This window comes from Pieris brassicae, chromosome 5 (genome assembly GCF_905147105.1).
Source record: "Pieris brassicae chromosome 5, ilPieBrab1.1, whole genome shotgun sequence".
NCBI classification, from domain to species: Eukaryota; Metazoa; Arthropoda; class Insecta; order Lepidoptera; family Pieridae; genus Pieris; species Pieris brassicae.
Window position 1 is genome coordinate 11,590,335 of NC_059669.1, and position 19,336 is coordinate 11,609,670.

The window sequence follows — 19,336 nt, forward strand, 5'->3', positions numbered from 1 at the left end:
AATTGCGAATCTATAATCTACCACAGTCTACAGGTCACAAGGTAGGAAGAATATAATCTATATAGAGTTTACAAGTGAATTTCGTTGTTGTGACAATGACATTTTACAATGGAAGATATTTTTTAAACAAACCTAATAATAGCACAATATAATAATGTAGATTAATCTGTGGATTTCTATTTATAAGTAGAATATAGAAATGGTGAATTATGTTTTAAAATGCTAAATAAAAAAATTCAGTTTAAGTTATGGCCATGTAGTTTAATAATCGAAGTCATGTTATGAAATGTATTCAATATAAATGAAAACGTTTAATGTGAAAACAATTGGAGGAATGAATAGTAAATATGGATTTAATCAAAATGGTATGTAAACAGTTTCGTAATTCTGCGTGTAACATTAAATGGATAGCATTAAATTCTTCTACAGTGTGTTGACTAATAATTCCTGGTCAGTATGCATGCTATAGAAATATCGACTCACACTACTACTGCAGCTGACTTGACTTAGTGCTTCTTATCATAAAATTTAGCTAACTGCATAACAGTCTCCAAACAAGATATATAAGCCAGAGGCGTTTACGACAAATGTTTATGGTCTTTAATATATTTTCTTACTGTATACATATTACATATGTAAATGTTTGTAGGACATACCTAGGTTAGAGATTTTGCTTTATATTATGATTTTTTTCAGTTAATATAAGATATAATTTGTGTGTGGCATGTGAGCATTCAACATATTAAACTATTTTATGTGGTATCTTAATTGCAGGATTCTTAGGTTTATGTAATGTCGTCAGTCCACTGTGTAGTGGTATGGGAGTGGCAGCATGACGGTCAGTGGCTGCCTCATTCGCCTGGTGTTGCAAGGACGTTAGAACGAGCCCATGCCAAAAAGCTAACCCGGGTTGTCCTGGCAGATGCCGAACCAGCTCTCAAAGGGCACTATGTCAATTTACGCACTTTGACACAGTGTTCAGAGACACAAAGTATGTTTTATTTTCAATTAAAAACGTAAAAAAGTTAAGTTTTTTATCAGGACATATTTTTAAGGACTAACTTGAAATATTGTAATATTGAATTTGCTGTGGCAAATCTTGCATAAGTTCTAAATAATTATTTAATCTAGGTATATCAGAATGTCGTGTACGACGATCATGCTACAGTGTGAATTCTCCCGGAGGGCGTGGCTTGCGCTGGGAGTGGGCGCGACTAGCAGATCCTCCCAGAGCCGCTGAACTCAGATATGACCCTTTGCCTATGGAGGTTTGTTTAATTGTAATATTTTTTTAATAAGATGTATCTAATAATAATTCATTATTATAATTTCAGGTACAATGTCGTCTGGAAGAGGCTTGGGAGCGGGGAATCGAAGCTGTATCATTTGATGGGTGGGTGGTGTCACTATCCAGTATGACTGCCCAACGTCACATTACAGGTTTACCTGGGGTGTTGAGGCTTCTACGTAGGGCTGCACATCCGCCCTACCCTCTCACCCGCTCTACACCCCCTCCGCCTGCCCCACCTGAGAGAGCATCTTTTGATGGTAAGAGTTTTTCATGTCTAGAGGGTTGTCAAGTATTATAATTCTCTCATACTCTGCTTACTAACTAAATTTTACTCATTTTAAAGTGAAAAGAAAGATATTAAAATTCCACATTGTTGTTGTGTAAATTATTAAGATTAAGTTGTAACATTGAAGTTTTGATGTTAATTTTGATAATTTGAATTATTATTATGTGTATATAGACAGACTAGCAGCTTAATGAGCTGATGCGCGCGTATTTTGAGATTTGGATAAACCATCCAACCTATTTTTAAAAGAGTTCAAAGAGGGTGCAATAGTTACACTTTCCAGAAGGCTATTCCAGTCGGCCACTACTGTTTGGAAGAAAGTTTTTTTAGGGAATTTGTGTTATATTGAGTAGTTTTCAGTTTTAAAGAACTACCCCTCAAATGTGTATTTTCACTTAAAATAAAGAGCTCCTCAATTCCTGGAACATTATAGTGGCCAGTGAGGATTTTATAGGTTTCAATGAGATTTCCTCTTAATCGCCTACTTCCTAAATCAGTGAGGTCAAGTGCTTTAAGACGCTCATTGTAAGATTTATTCCTAAGTGACCTGAACATTTTCGTGGCTTTTCTTTGAACCCTTTCAAGCATACTAATATGATTTATGAAATAAGCATCCCAAATACTGTAGGCAGTATGCCTAATACTATATGCCTAATAGTGGTCTAATGTAACATTTATATATCTTTAAGAGTGTTCTTGGTAATAGGCATCTGAATGGTTTTCTCACAAAATAGAGTATGGAATTAGCCTTTTTTACAACATTCATGATGTGACATTCTGACAAGTCTTTTTGTGTGTATGCTGGCATTAACTGCTGTTGACCTAGGCTATAAGTATTGTCCAGATTTTTCTTTCCTATGTGCACTTATTAACATTTAATGACAGCTGCCACTGCTTGGTCCAATCAAAAATATCATCTAAGCCACCCTGTATTGCTTGAGATTGGGAGAGTGGTTTTCCAAAAAAAATTAATGTCGTCGGCAAAGATAAGATGCGAAATCTATAGTGAGTTAAAGAAAGAATAAAAAGTAAAGGGCCAAGTACTGATCCTTGAGGTACGCCACTTAACATTTGTCGAGGCAAGGATAGTATGTCTCCAATGCGAACTTTAAAACATTTTTCCGCAAGGTAATTCGTAATCCAAGTTAATTTTTTCCTCTTATCCCGAAGTGCTCTAATTTCGATAAAAATCGGCGAACTGGGACACGGTCAAAAGCTTTCTCAAAATCTATGTAGATTATGGATGTATGCTTAAAAAAGGATTTTGAACCGGTATCAATGACATTTGATTCAAATTCTCTCCGTCGTTTTTTCGTAAGCTTAAATATCAAATTATTTATATATGTATCTTCTGTACATGCTATCAGTCCTAGCTATTCTGTATAAACGCCATAGTTCTTTTTTCTTCTTTCTAAAAGTTGGTCTACAAATCATCCGATCCGAGCACTCTTGAATAATCAATGATTCAAGTTGGTTATTTATACTAATATAATCAGCTTTATAGAGATCATATTGGATCTCTTTTTTAGACTTAACTGCATTACCAATGATTTGTAGAGAGACCGTGAGTATCAAATGGTCACTTCTTCCAACTGGAGGATAATAAAGTACCTCACTTATAAGAGTATCGTCATATCGTCAAACTACAAGGTCTACTCCTCGTCGTTTCTATTTCTTGTGATTTGGTTTACAAATTGCTATTAGAGAACATATTAAAGAAAGATTCACTTACTTTGTCTAGTTTCTTTACTTGGTTAAGTGGCAATTTTAAGTGTGGTAAATTGAAATCACTTATTATAAGTACTGTGTTCTCAAAGGACGCTTTATCGATTATATCAAAAAGCACTCTGTGAGATTACTTTATATTCGACATCCAGCCATAGAGCCTCATACGTGTATCGTGGTAGTTTTTATTTACATTAGTACACATTCGTTTCATGTGCGGCATATATCACTCCGCCTATATATATATAATATCTATAGTATGTCTTGCTATGATTTTAGTTCGTCGACCGCGTATACCTCAGCAGCACACGGGGTCCAGTGTCCAGTCGGTGCAATCGGTACAGTCTGCGGTGTCAGTGCAGTCCGTGAAGTCGGCCCCCTGCTCGGGCCTCAGTCGGGAGGTGCGGGAAGGGGCGCGCAGTGCTTCACCCCGAGACAGGAAGCCGGGACTCGCTCGCCAAATTCTGCAAAACCTCAATATTTTCAGTAAGATCGTCCTCTACAAAACACCGGTGATTTGGTTTGCTCGGGAATCAGGTGAAACGTGGCCGATAAAAATCCAGCATGGTTTCGTTGTCACCTCGAAAGCCCCTTTTTATATCAAACTTACTAAACGACGAGCTCGGTATTTTGACTGAAAAAGCTATATATAGGTAATAAACAAGTGGTTCATTGTCACAGGCAATAATAACAAAGGCAACGAAATAAAGGAGAAGGAGAAAGAAGAGACGGACTGCGGCAGCAGCAGGTCGGGTCGACGGCACAGCGTCGACACCGTGTCCACGTACCTCAGCCACGAGAGCAAGGAGAGCTTACAGGTTCAGGCAGACGACCGCCCGAAGTCCGTTCGGAGAGTCGTTCGTTGCTCATTCGCCACTCTGTCTGCTCTCAGCAAGCGTCGGTCGGCGAGCTCCTGAACTGCAGCATGGGCAGCGATGACGTCTTCGAGACGACGGGGACGGGCCCCGCTGCCGATCCGCACGCACTTGACAACAACACAGGTGATTCCCGGCATCCGCCTTGTACTTCAGGGTTCATCGAATGCGGTATAACGAGAGCAAAGTTAAATAGGTCCGGAGCCGTTGCTGGAGAAGCCCAGCTGCGTGGGAGTGAGCGAGGAAGAGTGGGCCGTGTGGCGCAGCGTGGTGCCCGTGAGGGGCGGGGGCGCGAGGCGAGGGGCCGGGGCGTGGTGCCCGGCGTGCGCGCTGCCCCTGGACGAGCGAGGCGAGCTCCGAGACGTCGTGGCGTTGGTGCACTGCGGCCACGAGATGCACCTCCGCTGTCTGCGCATTCACAAGCGGAAGATACGGGAGACCGAGGTGGGCGCAAACTCTATTGTATTGATTCTCTTCCATAGGATGTCAACAAATTTGTCGGAACTCTTTGCAATGACACGCCTTCCGCACTCGTAATGAAACGTGCTATTCTTCGAATATAGCAGTCATCGTCAATCGGATGTGTACTTTATTGAATTTCGTCTTATTGCCAATTAATTGTTTAAGGGTGCCACCTACATCGAGTGCCTTGTATGCGGTCAGCAGTACGGTCGCAGCGGGGATAGAGATAGAGAGAGAGAAAGGGAGGCCCGGGAGAGCGGAGGGGAGCAGCCGTGCGGTTCCATGGCCTGGAGGCGCCAGCCCGACTCCCTCCCCGGGCACCCTTCGCACGCCGGTTCCATACTCGTGACTTACAAGTGAGCGAAGTCCGGCGACCACCGTCGACGCGATTGCCGTATTCTCTGAACTCGGTTTTGTCTTTCGCAGTTTCCAGTCGGGTCGTCAAGGGGCGGGGCACCCGGCCCCCGGTTCCCCCTACTACGCCGTGGGCTTCCCGAGACACACCCTCCTGCCCGACACCCCCGTCGGACGACAGGTATTTCACCAAACACTGTGACCATTAACTCGCTGCTATTTTTAAGCTTTTCAATCACGTGACTAATGTGGGTGATCCACCGTCCATCCGTCAGGTGCTGGCCGGTCTGCAGTGCGCGTGGGAGCGCCGCGTCCTGTTCACGGTGTCTGCGTCTCGGACGACCGGCCGCGAACACGTAGTCTCGTGGCGGATCCCCGCCCCGCCTTCCGCGCCCCACCATTACGGTCCACCTTCGCCCGACAAGGTGCTCCTGGACACCTTGCACTGTCTGACATCTCTGCTCAGGGATTGTGGCTCGTAGCGAGAGAAAGCTGCGCGTTCGAAGGTGTGACTCTCCAGTACAAACGGAACTTGTCTATTTTCGTATTTCATGTGTATTATTTACTATATTTATTTACACATAAAGGAATATTTAACATTTATAAAAGTAATACTAATATCTATACCTATTAAAGTAGAATTTGGGTAAAACGAGTCTTCCAATTGAGGCATTCCAATGACGCCATTTAATGTTAGGTCACGAACAATAATTTATTTAAAAAAACGAAGTGCGGTGACCGACGTCTAAAGTATTTATTCAAAATATATTTATCTGTCGAAGTTCAATTTTTATGATATGATAATTTAACGCCTGCAATTGCTTTCACGCGTTTTTGTCATCATTAGAATATAGTATTTTAATTAAGATCAATAAATTATACTGACATATAAGTTGAGAAGCATTTTTTAAATAAATTAAATTAAAATAATTACAATTAAAGTATAAGGGAGTGAGTAAGAATTGTGTAACGAAGGGTTGGCATCTCCACCTCGTCTCCCGAAACTGGAGCCTGTCCGAGAATCTCCATTGCCCAATGGTGAATAAGTAAGATAAGAGATTATTTGTAAGAGTTGGAGTTATACAAGAGAGAAATACCTCAGTCTTGCCAGTTTGTGCCTTTATTAATGTCAGAGATAGGTTGTATTTTTATTGAAATTTTATAAGATATTTTAAGATTGTAGCAGAGCTCTCGGAGACTTAGTCTTCCAGATAAACTTCCATTTTTTTATTTAGGATTTATCGAACAAATATCGTCACGAGATAAATATAGTCGTAGTCGTAAATATAGTCACGAGAGACTAAATTAAATTTTATCGGTTGAAATACAGACAACTCAAATATTGGAAGAAAACTGACAATAGTCTTCTGAATGGCGTTTCATCCTATAAATACCGTTTGGATATCGACAGAGGTAATATTAAGTATGGAGGCGCTCAAGTGTAAAAGTGTAAAGAGCATTCTTACAGAGAGAGATATAAAGAGCATCGTTCACAAAGCGGCATCACACGAATGGACGATACTAGGGTATGATATAAAAGTAGCCGGCCAGGGGCTGTCCGGTTTCTTGGGAGACCACTTTAAGATGATCGTTCACCTCGAGAATGGCGATTTCACTAAGAAGCTACACCTCTTTGCAAAGCTTCTGCCGCTTCTGAATAAACCTAAAGCAGAGTTTATCGGTGAAAATAATTTTTTTAAACGAGAGAACCTCGTTTACAAGTTATTTGAGGAAATAGACGTCGCAAACGGTAAGCTTGACTTCATATAAAAAAAATAAAGTATGTAACTTACGGATAAAAGAAATGACGCCTAGTTAACAAGAATCACATTATAATTACAAGTTTGCATATAACAATAGCAAAATTAAAACAATTTCATTTACATATATTATAGATATATAAAGAAATTTTAAATATATCAATCAGTAAAAGATGGCATTTTTTAAATATAATTTGTAGCCAGTAGTTATTTATCTCGATCTATTTCAATCTTTCGAACAACTGTTTGTATTATAATGTAAAGAAATTGAACAGACACAAATTACACCTAATGTTATTTATTTATCTTTTGCAGAAAAGAAACCGTGGTGTCCAAAAGCTTGGATACACACGGACAGCCTCATTGTTATGCCTGATTTGTCGGTTGAAGGCTACAAGTCTATTTCTCATCACGAATGTTTGGACTTGGAGCACGTCGCGGTCGTTGTAACGTCCTTGGCACGATTCCACGCCAGCTTCGCGTGCTTTGAAGCAAAAAGAGACATTATTCATCACCAACGAAACAGTTTTTACAAAGACCATATAAGCGTGTTGAAGGAGTCGCAACATTTCGACGCTCCTTGGACCGAACCATGGCTTCGAGCCGCCGCAAAGTTATCTTTTAATTTAATTCAAACGTTTTCTACAAAAATCCAGAAAAATATCGATGATCTTCATGAAATACTCACGAATCTTTTCTTTAAAGGCTGCGAGGACCTCGAGCCCAGTAAAGATAGCTTGAATGTAATTATTCATAGAGATCTGTGGATAAATAATATTTTTTTCCGATACGAACTTGGGCACCCAACAGAGGCTGTGTTGTTGGACTTCCAATGTGTACGGTACGCTCCACCCGCGCTCGATCTCATGATATTTCTATATTTGACTACGTCTAAAGAGTTTCGAAGAGCTCACGAAAAGGAGATATTTAATCAGTATTACACAGTTTTCACTCAGCATCTAGATGATACAGTGAAGAGCAAGTTAAAAGATTATAACTATGGGAGATGGGATTTTTTCAATTGGTGCGAGCGGGCCCGTATGTTTGCGATGATTCAGGCAATGGCGATATTTCCATTCACGCTCATGAGTCCATCTTTGGCTCAGAAAACTTTTGACAACCCCGAAACGTTTGCGAAGCTTATGGAAGAAGACAGGAGTGAACCGGTGCTGGCATTCGCCCGGGAATGTACGGTTTATAGAGAGAGACAGTTACAAGTTTCGGAAGAATTTGTAGATAGATATATTCTGAAACCTTTGTAGATTAAATTAAATTAATGCAATATTATTAATTAACATTTATAATCTTATCTTGCGGTTAATAATAATAATATACAACACGAATATTTCTTGTCTCACAGATATTTTGTTGTAAGTTCGTTTTGGTACTAAATTTAAGTAAACCAAAATAAGTATAAAATTTTTATGAAATTAGTCCATAGTTTGCGATTACCAATCACTACTAATCCCATATGTCTGATTGCGAACAGTTGCGCTCGATGACCATCTGTCGAGACTTGCCTGGTTTGGGCATCGCCATATCGGGTGGCTATTGCCAACTGCCTAGCCGCTGCATAAACATACCTGAAACGTGCTATATACTTATAATGATTTATCTTTTCGTTAAAGCTAGGTATAATTCGCCAAGGACCACGAGTGTTTATAAATGAAGAGAATCACAGCGCGTAATGTCAGGAGCTTTGTGTTCCGAATGTTCTTATTAATAAAACCTATTTATTAACATTTCAGTAATGCTTCGAAATTAATATAAGAATAACGGGAGCGTCGATGAAATAACGTATAATTGAAAATAAAAGCAAAATTTAAGCAGCAATAAACACAACAAAAAAAAACCATAAAAAATAATGAAAAGAAACCCAAAGCTTACTTAACCAAAATAAAGTGCAAAGTAGACTATGACTATCGTAGATATTCATAGAAAACGATGTCTAAACATGTGAAATATATACTAAGCCGTATTGTGCACCTTGACACAATATAATCTCAATTAATACTTTATAATAAAATATACTAAAGTCACCATCGGTTACCTGAAATTAAAGCAAAACACAAACCATCTAGCGAAAGATATTATTAGAAATAATAGTTGAAATTTACTATAAAGTGATTTCTTTCTACAATCCTAAAGTAAATTAATATAGAATTGAAAGTACGTGATTCTTGAGTCCAAATGTCGAGCATCTCACGTACATGATTTCAAAACGAATCATTTTATTTTGTGTCCTTAGAATATGTCGGCTAAAATGTAAGCGTAGGTAATATTTTAAAGAACACAAAAATGTTAAGTCCATAAATCAATGCTAAACACGACAAGTCTTCTCAAATGGCGCGCTGGAGCCTGTACTGAACCTTTACATAACATTTTATTGAATTATTGGAATCACTTAGCTTCCAGGGCTGTGTTTTAAATTCACGAAATATGATTGCCCGTATAAATGTATAATCTGTGAATCTAAAATCCGTTTTATTGACTCTACTCAGGTTTAAATTTTTTAAATCTCTGCTAATGAAAGTGTCTTCGCTTGAAGTAGTCGATTGCAAATGTTCTTACTAAAGCTGGAATATGGATATATTATGTCGTACGAAATCAACCTTTAAGCTGATTATATTAACCGTTAAAGATATAAACCATAAGGTTTATATCTTTAACGGTCTAAATCTTCCAGCCTTGCTCAGGTGTACAGTTTTTTAAATATTTATCCGTAAAATTAAAAGTTTTCAGCCCTAATATAGCTACGTGAGCAGTAGGACAAGGGCGCCTCGATCCCTATACGGCAATCGCGATCTTACGGAGGACATGATCGACACTTTTTATTTATAAAATTAAACAAACTTAGATGAAGTCTAGATGCGAGATATATTAAAATTTGTTATCCTTTGTGTGTTGACATTTTGCGTTTAACTTAGTTTCTTCAAAAAACATTAAAAATTCGTAAAATCTTATATCCTTGTTCGCGTGAACTTTACTGACACTTTTGTCGGTTCATATCTAATATTGGCAAGTCTAAATATTTATTTCAAAACTATAAATCACGGCAAATAGTCGCCTACGTTAGAGATAAAAATGATTAAGCTCTGTCATACTGTCGTTAAGTGATGCCAGAATCGATTCCCACGCGAAATTAACTGAAATATATGCTAATCCATAAACTATACTATTAATCAAACGAGTCGAGGCATGATTTCTAGCCGGTAGATGTCGTAGTAAATGTCTATTAGTCTACAACTCTATTTATAAGTACAGAGCAATTACTACGAAGGTGGCGATATCTACAATTTATTGAGCTATTCTACAAAATCCAAATAAGAACTGTTAAGTCCGTTACCAGTAATTAATTGAATGAAACCGCACAAGAATTTATCATTGGTAACTAAATATGGACCAAATCAATTATCGGAATTTGCGCATGAGTGTGGAGGAAAACTGTTTACAAGAAGTAGATCACGACACTTAATGACCTTAATACAAGAAAGATAAAAAATATTTATCGAGGTATTTAGGCAAAGCACGCTATTTATTGTTAAAAAACTATGTATCTACGGCAATGGAACCGTTCTTTGTGGGACACCATAATGTATTGCTTAGCTGCCAAAGAAAATAACTAAAAAATCTTCAAGTAATTTAAACAAATGAACCTTTTATTATGGTACTTATATAAACAATAATTTAACATTGTGGAATATTAAAAAAATGTCTCATTGCTGGACCTCATTACCCTTAACCAGTCGTTAACATCAATTATGCAACAAAACATAAATACCTACTTTGCAAGGCGTGTTATATGTTACGTTGACAGTTGTGTAACGTTTCATTTGATGTTTTTAAAATAGAAAGAAAAAAGTTTTTATTAAAACGGGAATGGTTAGTTGCAGCTTTCGTCACGTAATTGCTAAAATCCTGTGGGTTTTGAACTAAATAACGCCCGTTGCTCGAAATAAGTGTGGCAAGATCAGGATTCTAAACGCTACTTCTCCACTCGAAGTCACTTTTCTTAAGACCACTGTCATCGGAATACTTCGCGTTGAAATATCGATCCACGTTTGTTTCTCATTCATTTGGAGGGAAAGGCTATATTAGCCCTATTAGTTTAGTGTGCCGTAAAGCAAGTCGGAACGTCACTCTGTAAATTTGGCCCTACATGGAGTATTGTTCTCACCTCTGGGCAGGAGCGCCCCAGTACCAGCTCTAAACGCTTGACCGCAACAAATACCGATTCGAATCGTCAACGGCAAGTCAATTTTCAAGTGGCTTGATCCCTTAGCGTTGCTTAGAGATGTAGGGGCTCTCTCTGGATCTCCTACCGAATTTACCATGGAGTGTGTTCACAGAAGTTGTTTGGATTAATATGCTGAGTTTCATCATCCACAACTGAGCGTTTTTTAAGACAGTATCTGTCACTTAGTGTAGAATGCTAAGTGAAACCAGGTGCCCGCTGAAGTATTTCCGCACTAATTTCACTTAGGGATTTTCATGAAAAGAGCGTACAGATTCCTTAAAGGTCGGCAACCCACTCGTGAGCCCTCTGGCGTTGAGAACGTTCATGGGCGGCGGTATCATTTAACATCAATTGAACCTTCTGCCCGTTCGCCCCCTGTTCTATAAAAAAAAGTTGTTAAAGTAGCAGTGTATAATGTCAGTTATTAAATCTCTGTAATGCTAAGTGATAGCATTTAGCATCGTCAAGTAGATAAAAGCTTATCAGTTATCACTTTCTAATAGATTAAGGATGTGAAAGTTTCGGTGACAAATGAATCTGTCCAACGATCGTGTGCAATAGATTAGACTGATTAATGTTACGCTGATAACATTGTTAACTAAAATAGAGCTTTTACTATACTTAGGACGTTTAAGTGATATTTTATCAATACCTCAGACGGAAATCGTGTGCATGTGAATAAAATGTAGAGAATAATTTGAGACTCTCCTATTATGTAAATTTCAGTTTAAGGTAAAAACTTATAATAATTTTATGTAACGTCTCAGTCAAACGTGCAATGCAACTTACTAAACCGCGGAGTATCGCGTTACTTGTCTGCAATGGGAACTGAACCCGTGTTACGACACACATCCACTGCGCTTGCGACATGAGGTATATTGCACCGCAGGTATTTAGGAAGTGATCTAACGTGACCTAACCTAACCATATCAAATCCGATCGATAGGCAAATAACGTGTTTTATTAATACATTTTGAATGAATTTGGTAAATTTAGTTTGAATAAATATATCTGAGGCTCAAAAGATGAATCCTGATTCTGGTTGAATTTACAAGAGCCTCCAAAAAGTTGGTTAATCACCGACACGATAAGCACACCAACTTGTTTTAATGCCTTTTGAAAAAACCTATGTTTATGTCATGAGGACGATAAGAAGAGGCTTAAACGGATTCGTCTATAAAAAGTGCATGACAGGGGAGCATTTGGTCGTATCGTAATAAACGGGCCCTTGAACAATATCATTACTCAGCCGAAATGTAGGTCATCGAGGTCGACCTGTAATTCTTAATTATTTACCTCCATATGGAGAACCAGCCTTTTAACAATATACAACGTGCACACAGGTGGCTATGAAAGAATAAAAGTGCGTGAATAATCTTTTTATATGCATTTTAGCCCTGATACGAAATGTAATCAAAGTATTCATTATAGAGTAAATAATAGTGTTTTAGTTCTTAGCAATGATGTTCAGTTACGCACAGATTTACTTAAAAATACTCCGACGAGTTTTGTGGCACTTGATAGGCATTTAAATACGCACCCTAACATTAAACATCTTAAGCGATATTCAGAGAAGATCCGTGGTGAATGTGAGGCTTCTAAACGCCTTAAAATAAGCGAGTTAACTACAGGTTATCGTTGCCATTTTTGTAATAAGGTAGGACATTTAAAACGACACTATTTATTGTTACGTAATAAAGATAAAAATGAGGGTACCCGTCGCACATCTGTTGATAAATCTACTGAACAGCCAATACACGCGATGTTCTTCTTGTCACAAACTTGGACATTCTGAATCTACTTATTTTACAAAAATTAAAAGATTCTAAGTAACCATCAAATTGGTAATTATTTGTTCATCCTCTAATCGAAATTTGCATAGGCTGATATTCTTTGCAAGCACTGATTAACTGTGGTTCAGATAGTTCATTGATTAAAGAAGAAATCGCAAATTGTTTACCTACCCGTCTCTCGGGCATTGGTTTCGTACTGTGTTTTTTTTATGTAAGATGACTACTAATGCTAAGTTTGATGGGTTCCATACCAACATAACATTTATCATTGTTGATTCACATTTGCACCAGTATGACGATAATCTTAGGTAGAGATTTATTTAAAACACCTGGTTTAATGGCGACAGCGCTAAATTTTTACGCGATAGTAGCGTCAATGAGTGTCGTACTTCAAGCTTAAATCCATATATTTATCCAATACTTACATAATTTAATACGCTATGCCTTAACATTGCTATTTACCAAAATGCTTAATTAGAGCTGATGTTACCTCAAGCCGCCAACTATGGGATCATCTCTCTTAGGAATATTGTTGTGAATGTTCGAATATATATTAATAAAAAAATTAAACCAAATTATACTCAATTTGGTTTGGTTCTTATATTGACAAAAACGACGATTGTCAGGAGACCGGCAGAAAGGATTGTCGACTCAGATGTGACTCAAGACATAGATGTTTTTTCTCAACTTTTGTTATAATTATTGTTTCTTCGATAACTTTTTGTACCTATATTTAAAGCGACTTATGTACCTTTGTAGTTCAAAATAAATAATAGTATTATCATTAAAACAGAACATGCAAAGCCTATCGAAACCTATCAACGATTAATTATTTTAAGGTTGTTCTATGATAGAAAAGATTGAATTTTATCTCTTAAGGTAGAAAATTTTGCATTGAAAATGTCTAAATATTTTCCTTTTCTTGATGTAAAGACTTTGAAGACACTAGTGTTAAGCCGTTTCATAATTTTTTTTACAAAATCCGTGTCTATTACAAAATGAATTCATTCCTATTTCACCTTACGAGCATATTTGATTATTAAACAAAAATCCTCTTTTGCTCTCAAAAGTAAACTTAAAGTAGACGTCCTCGATTTCGCTTCGCTTTCCAGTTAACGCTTTTGTCAATCATCCATTCCTAATATATTATTATTCCTATTGAATACCTTCCTCCGTAGTTTTTAAAACAGAAAGAACGAGATTTGTAATGCCCGTTGGCAGACGTTTTTCTTAAAATAAATACAAAAGAGGCATTAATACTTACATGGATTTAATTTTATGATAATCTTTATTGCATTTCAAATTTAAACAATGGCAAGAGCAAGGAGGCGCCTACACATAATTCATTCAATGTTATCGCCGATTCTTAGGTGAATGAGTAATTAGCAAACCTTACAAGCTCTATTCATAAATGTCTGCGCCAAATAGTTTTGAAATGATTCAAAGCTCTCTCAATATTTTCATTTTATAAATGTATGCTAGAGCCAAAACTAATGTGCACTTAGCATAAACAAGATCTTGACATTGAAATGGAAACACCAAAATGTAGTTAAATACATAAGCGATGTTCAATAATTACGCGAAACAGGGGAACCCAAATAAGGCTCGCGACGGGGTGACGTCATCGCCCACGCTGTTCGGCTCGGCCGGAGAGGGCTGTCATTCAGGTTTAATTTAATAGGACTTGTCCAGGGGGTACGCACCAAAACGACCGTGCATATCTCCTATATTGGCATTGCATGCAATGGCCCATGGCCGATTTGTTATTTACTAATTAACCTTTTTCACTTTACACATTCATGAGAGATGAATAGGTCTGTATATAAGTGCATGTTGAAAACCCTAGTTATTTTCAGCTCTGAATAAGTCGTTATTGAATGTTATCCTGCGACCTTCCACGGCGGCCCAAGCAGTGACAAAAATTCATTTGACATGAATAAGAATGTCCTGAGTTATTGTAAGGAAAAGTAGAGCGAGGTTAAACTACATATAAATTATAAAGTAATCAATATTTTTTAATAATAAATTTTATTTTTTTAATAATCTGACGCTGCCAGGTCTTCTTTGGAGTTAGAACTAGTTGCTCTTCACTAAGATCCCATCAATTCGTGTACCGTAAGCATGAATGCGTAACCAACACGTTGACCCGTCTTTGCATTTTTAATATAATTTAAACATATTTAAATTCACGCGAAAGTTTTAAGTTAATGCTTTCGTAAATCACCATCAGTTTTTCTGGTTTAAAACGGGGTTTCAGAGGCACTGTATTTCATCAGGACATATCTGAAAACCCCGTAAATGTTTACATAATTAACTAAATGTGATGATTAAGTTCATTTAAATATTTCGTTAATATAGTGGTGCTAATTTGTGTTGTTCTTTCTCTTGGTTATCAATGTTGTTATTAAAATACGTGGTTGGGTTTTTTGTAAATAAATGCATAAATAACAGGACAAAAGGTTTGGTCTAAATGGCAGTATAACCCACGCGCCTCAATCGTGAATCGTGGGTCCGCCGCCGTGATTCAGTACATAGCCCTAAGGCGCATCCTGAGTGCATTTCTCTGTTTTTTGACCATTGTGACTCTATAAATATTATTTTAATGATATATGTCAGTAAGTTCAGTCCTGTTAGGTGCTAATCATAAGAGGGCCTATTTCACACACAATGCACTTTAGTGCTCTGTTTATTTTAGGAGAAGCCTGTGAATATTTATTAAACATTAGTCAATTATGATAAGTAATGATGCATATTGGTGAGGTCAGTGTTGCGTCAACGCGGCATCGGTGCAGTAAACAATACTTTGAATTTTACATAAATTATATTCACTGGTAAAGTTATGGTGTACGAACTAAAATATATACATAACTTCTACGTTTTATTTTAATTAATCTTGTTCTTTGAGAGGACACGATATGAAAATTCCTAATATTATTGCCGTTTACTTCCATGTTGTAATTTTTAACACGGCATTTTTCTTTTCTAAAGTTTTAACTAATTAAAGCTCCGTCAAAGTCTTGAAAGCTTAGAGGTTATGACGTTTCTTCGTTTCTCCATCTACCCACGCAATGTTTTATATTGTATTTCCAATACATGTTTTGCAAGTACATAATTATATAACATATTAATAACATGCAGGTTATTTTATTAAACAAGTATTATATAACTTTGAATAATTATTGTTTATGTTTCAAAGTAAGCTCGGATTTATTTCATTTCTGATGTTGTGAGCCCGACACCTTTATGTGTCTATTAGTTTCTCTAGTTTATTACAATTTAATTATTCGATAAATAAGCTAGGACCTTTGCGGCGGTAGGCTTAGAGAAAATATTTCTGAATTTCTTAAACGAATTGGCCATATAACCTGTGTTGATCTTGTAAAGTCGTTCATTACTAGTTGAACTAAAAAATAATATAATACCACAAAAAAGTAAATAACGCATTACCCAGATCGCCTTGACAAAGGTTTTCTTCCAGCTTTCAAATCGATATAAGTTATTTTCTTTCAATTCTGGCAGTGTTTGAGTTTCCAATTAAAGGTACATGCGTCGTTAATGAAATAAAATTATTTTAATGTAAAACCAGATTGCATCCTTTGCAATTAAATTATACCTAGCGTTTATATTAAAATTATAATCTAGCTCTTTAATGACAACATATTGCTAATGAGGGACATTATTATGTACAGTTTATATCTTTGCCTGTCTTGGAAATGATTGTTTGAGACCTCTGAATTAATTAGAAAATGCTTATTATACAACCTTGGCCCTTTCGACTTGGCCAGGATCTCCTGATATGTGTTTAAGACAAGAATACAGATTTTGTTTAATGTGTTTTCATTGTAGGCCTTCTGTTTCTTTTTAAAAGTAAAAAGTAAAGAAAGAAACTATTTACAATTTTCTATTTATTCATCTTCAATATCTTCAAAGTATTTGAATAGAAATGTTTTCTATGATATATCAAATAAACATAATTAATAAGCAGTATTTTTAAGCTGTAAAAGATAATAATTATCCAATTAATTTCATTTATATTCCAAACATTGCGTGAAGTTATTAGAACTCACAAACGTCTTCTGCAATAAACGTATCTCAAGTATAAAACGCCGAACCACTAAATAACCGACATTTATACAAGCAATAACATTTCTCGGAACGAAGATATCGAGTCTTACGGGAGGAGGGAGTTATCCTGGAGGCCACACGTCTGCGCCCGCGCATGAGCAAGGCTCGCCGCGCGCAGGCTTAACCAGTCATCATCCGACCGACGTATGTGTCGCACGTCCTTATCCCTCCGTGAACCCTTCACGAACGAACGACTCGCGATTAACAATTACTTATCCCGCTTTGCTAACATATGTGAGCTTTATTAACTTATTAGTGACCGAACTGTGTTTTTCGCTACTTAAATGGTGAGCTGCTAGACGACACTCTCAGGTGAGTCACTTATTGTTAAAAAATTATATTTAATATTCTGTAACCGAAATGTAAGTAAAGGTTAATGTGCTCAATTCAGTTATGTGAATTATTGAGAGCCCTGCGTTTAAGGAATAAACGGTTCTTTGAGGAATTTATTGCACTTGTTTATTTAAATAGATAATAAAATTTAATTAGATAATATATATTAGAATGTACTATATCTCTCGACTGACAATGTGCATATATGGTGGTTTTGCCAATGATGTCACTTTTTCTATTTTCGTAAAACGATCCTGTTTTGGTATATTGAATTGTTTCTCAAGGTTGTCAATAATTTCTACAGTCGCGGCAATTGAAATGAGATTAAATTGTTTAGTAAATAATGAGACATACTCGTCTTTTCTCCTTGTTAATGGTGTGTGTTTCAAAAACAAACAAAAGATTTATGACCTTTTATGCTCCAAGCATTATTGCCTACTTAGGCAAAGACAGCGTTTAAACATCAATCAGATAAACTAAAAAGGATTTTTGTCGCTTTGGTCATCGGTAAGCACTACTTCGACGGAACTATAGGGTTGCCATACATTGTGCTAATAAGCCGCATACAAACGTTTTAATGACGGATGACGGATGAGATTAATGTATGATTTTATAGCTAAAAAATGACGAATATCGATTCTTAAAATGATTGTGCTCAACTAAATTTACATTATAAATGAAAAATTATAAAAAAAGATCCAAAGATCTAACGCGGTTGTAGCGCCACTACATTATTATTTGTTTGTACACTATTATGGTGTAATTAATTAAATATTTTCTAATTGGTTGAACATAATTTGACTTCAAATCTTAAATCATGAAACTGATATGCTCACTATTTCTGAGAGTCTTTTACTCTCAAAATTATTTAGGTATTCTTTTGTTTTTTCTGGTACTTTAGGTATTATTTTTGATAGGTATTAGAAGAGAGAATTAGCAATTTTTTGTTAAGTGATGTTTGTTATAAGATATATCCAAAACTAACGCAATCACTTTTATATAGCGAAAAGATATAAACTCTAAATATTACGGTAACCATCACAAAACCATTGTAAGCATAAGACTACAACTTATTATGTAAATGTTCACGTAAGTAACATAGACAAACGAACACTTGTGTCACCCGACACCAGGAGTTGATAGTTGTTATACTCGAATTACATTGAGGGTTGTCTCTTTAGTATGGACAGAATTGATTTACAGAAGAGAATATTTGCACTATCATTCGGGTGAAACCATTAACCATGTTTGCTTCGATGTAAACTGCAAGTGACAATCTTCGTAAGCTATTCTCTAACTAACCCTTTTTAGGTATTGGCATATTCACTTAGATCTTAAAACAATTATAATCCATTGTTATAGCTTTTAACCAGTTGTTACTTTACACTGTCCACCAACCCTGACGGAGGAGTGATGAACAAAGGGCAGCATTCCTGGCTTGCGTCAGTGTCACCCGATATAGTGGCACCAGAGCATGACTTGTCTCCTAACCTATATTTCATTACTATCTTGTGTCTATCGCTTCACTCATTGACCCACTATGTGGAGTCCATTTTCTGGAGAGCTTTAAAACTGTTCAACTTCTTGTTTAGGTAGTCCAATACTTCATATGGCAAAAGTCAACTCCAGAATGAATTGACTTCAGAATGATTCAACCGATAGGTAGGTATAAGATCAGTTCTGCCTTTAACATCATCCTCTATATATAGAGAGTGTATTTTGTAGTAAGTATTGCAAGTTGTTAATACTACGAATGATAAGTGATAACAGAACAAGATCGTTACAAACTGGTTCTGTCGGAATTAATTAAATTAAATGGATAGTAAATACGGCATTATTCGTCCTTGTCTGATTTTGCCCACTTTCTTCATTTTATTTGTAGAAAATTGTAACTATTTGTTCGTCTCTTAATTTTATAAGTACCAACAGCTTTTTCTAGGATGCTTTAGTCTCGAGGCCTTGGATTTGAATCTAGGATCAAAATGAACATTTATATGCCACGTACATTACCACCCATTGGAGATATTTGTTACAGTACATGCTTGGATTATATTTATCATCTCCGACCAACATGACAGATCGCTACGTGTTCTAT

At 36.7% G+C, this 19,336-nt stretch overlaps 3 protein-coding genes across 7 annotated transcripts in view; all 3 read left to right on the forward strand.

The window, feature by feature from the left end:
- The first annotated feature begins 175 nt into the window (after positions 1-175).
- On the forward strand, positions 176-6,240 carry LOC123710005 (protein deltex). Its single transcript, XM_045661655.1, has 11 exons — positions 176-365; positions 775-991; positions 1,132-1,268; positions 1,335-1,548; positions 3,582-3,788; positions 3,984-4,120; positions 4,195-4,303; positions 4,374-4,621; positions 4,805-4,995; positions 5,066-5,174; positions 5,269-6,240. The coding sequence occupies exons 2-11, from the start codon at positions 793-795 to the stop codon at positions 5,473-5,475; spliced, it is 1,758 nt and encodes a 585-aa protein (XP_045517611.1). The 5' UTR covers positions 176-365; positions 775-792; the 3' UTR covers positions 5,476-6,240.
- A 143-nt stretch (positions 6,241-6,383) lies between these two features.
- LOC123709919 lies at positions 6,384-8,040 on the forward strand. The gene is made up of 2 exons (XM_045661532.1): positions 6,384-6,743; positions 7,069-8,040. Exons 1-2 carry the CDS (start codon positions 6,419-6,421, stop codon positions 8,013-8,015), a joined length of 1,272 nt encoding a protein of 423 aa, XP_045517488.1. The 5' UTR covers positions 6,384-6,418; the 3' UTR covers positions 8,016-8,040.
- Positions 8,041-17,016: 8,976 nt separating this feature from the next.
- The window catches only part of LOC123709916, a 45,002-nt gene continuing 42,682 nt past the window's right edge, over positions 17,017-19,336 (forward strand). For 3 of the 5 annotated variants that reach the window (XM_045661526.1, XM_045661528.1, XM_045661527.1), the window contains exon 1: positions 17,017-17,220. The gene's annotated coding sequence lies outside the window, so the exon portion shown is untranslated. The remainder of the gene's footprint in view (positions 17,221-19,336) is intronic. The other 2 variants (XM_045661530.1, XM_045661529.1) reach the window with 2 other exon arrangements.

What these genes read in the sequence shown, in the direction of transcription:
- LOC123709919 (XM_045661532.1), top strand. Translation starts at nt 6,419, where the DNA reads ATGGAGGCGCTCAAGTGTAAAAGTGTAAAGAGCATTCTTACAGAGAGA. An exon ending in GGAAATAGACGTCGCAAACG is followed by an intron (nt 6,744 to 7,068) that starts GTAAGCTTGACT and finishes TATCTTTTGCAG; the next exon opens with AAAAGAAACCGTGGTGTCCA.
- LOC123710005 (XM_045661655.1), top strand. Translation starts at nt 793, where the DNA reads ATGTCGTCAGTCCACTGTGTAGTGGTATGGGAGTGGCAGCATGACGGT. An exon ending in ATGACCCTTTGCCTATGGAG is followed by an intron (nt 1,269 to 1,334) that starts GTTTGTTTAATT and finishes TTATAATTTCAG; the next exon opens with GTACAATGTCGTCTGGAAGA. An exon ending in GGAAGATACGGGAGACCGAG is followed by an intron (nt 4,622 to 4,804) that starts GTGGGCGCAAAC and finishes TAATTGTTTAAG; the next exon opens with GGTGCCACCTACATCGAGTG.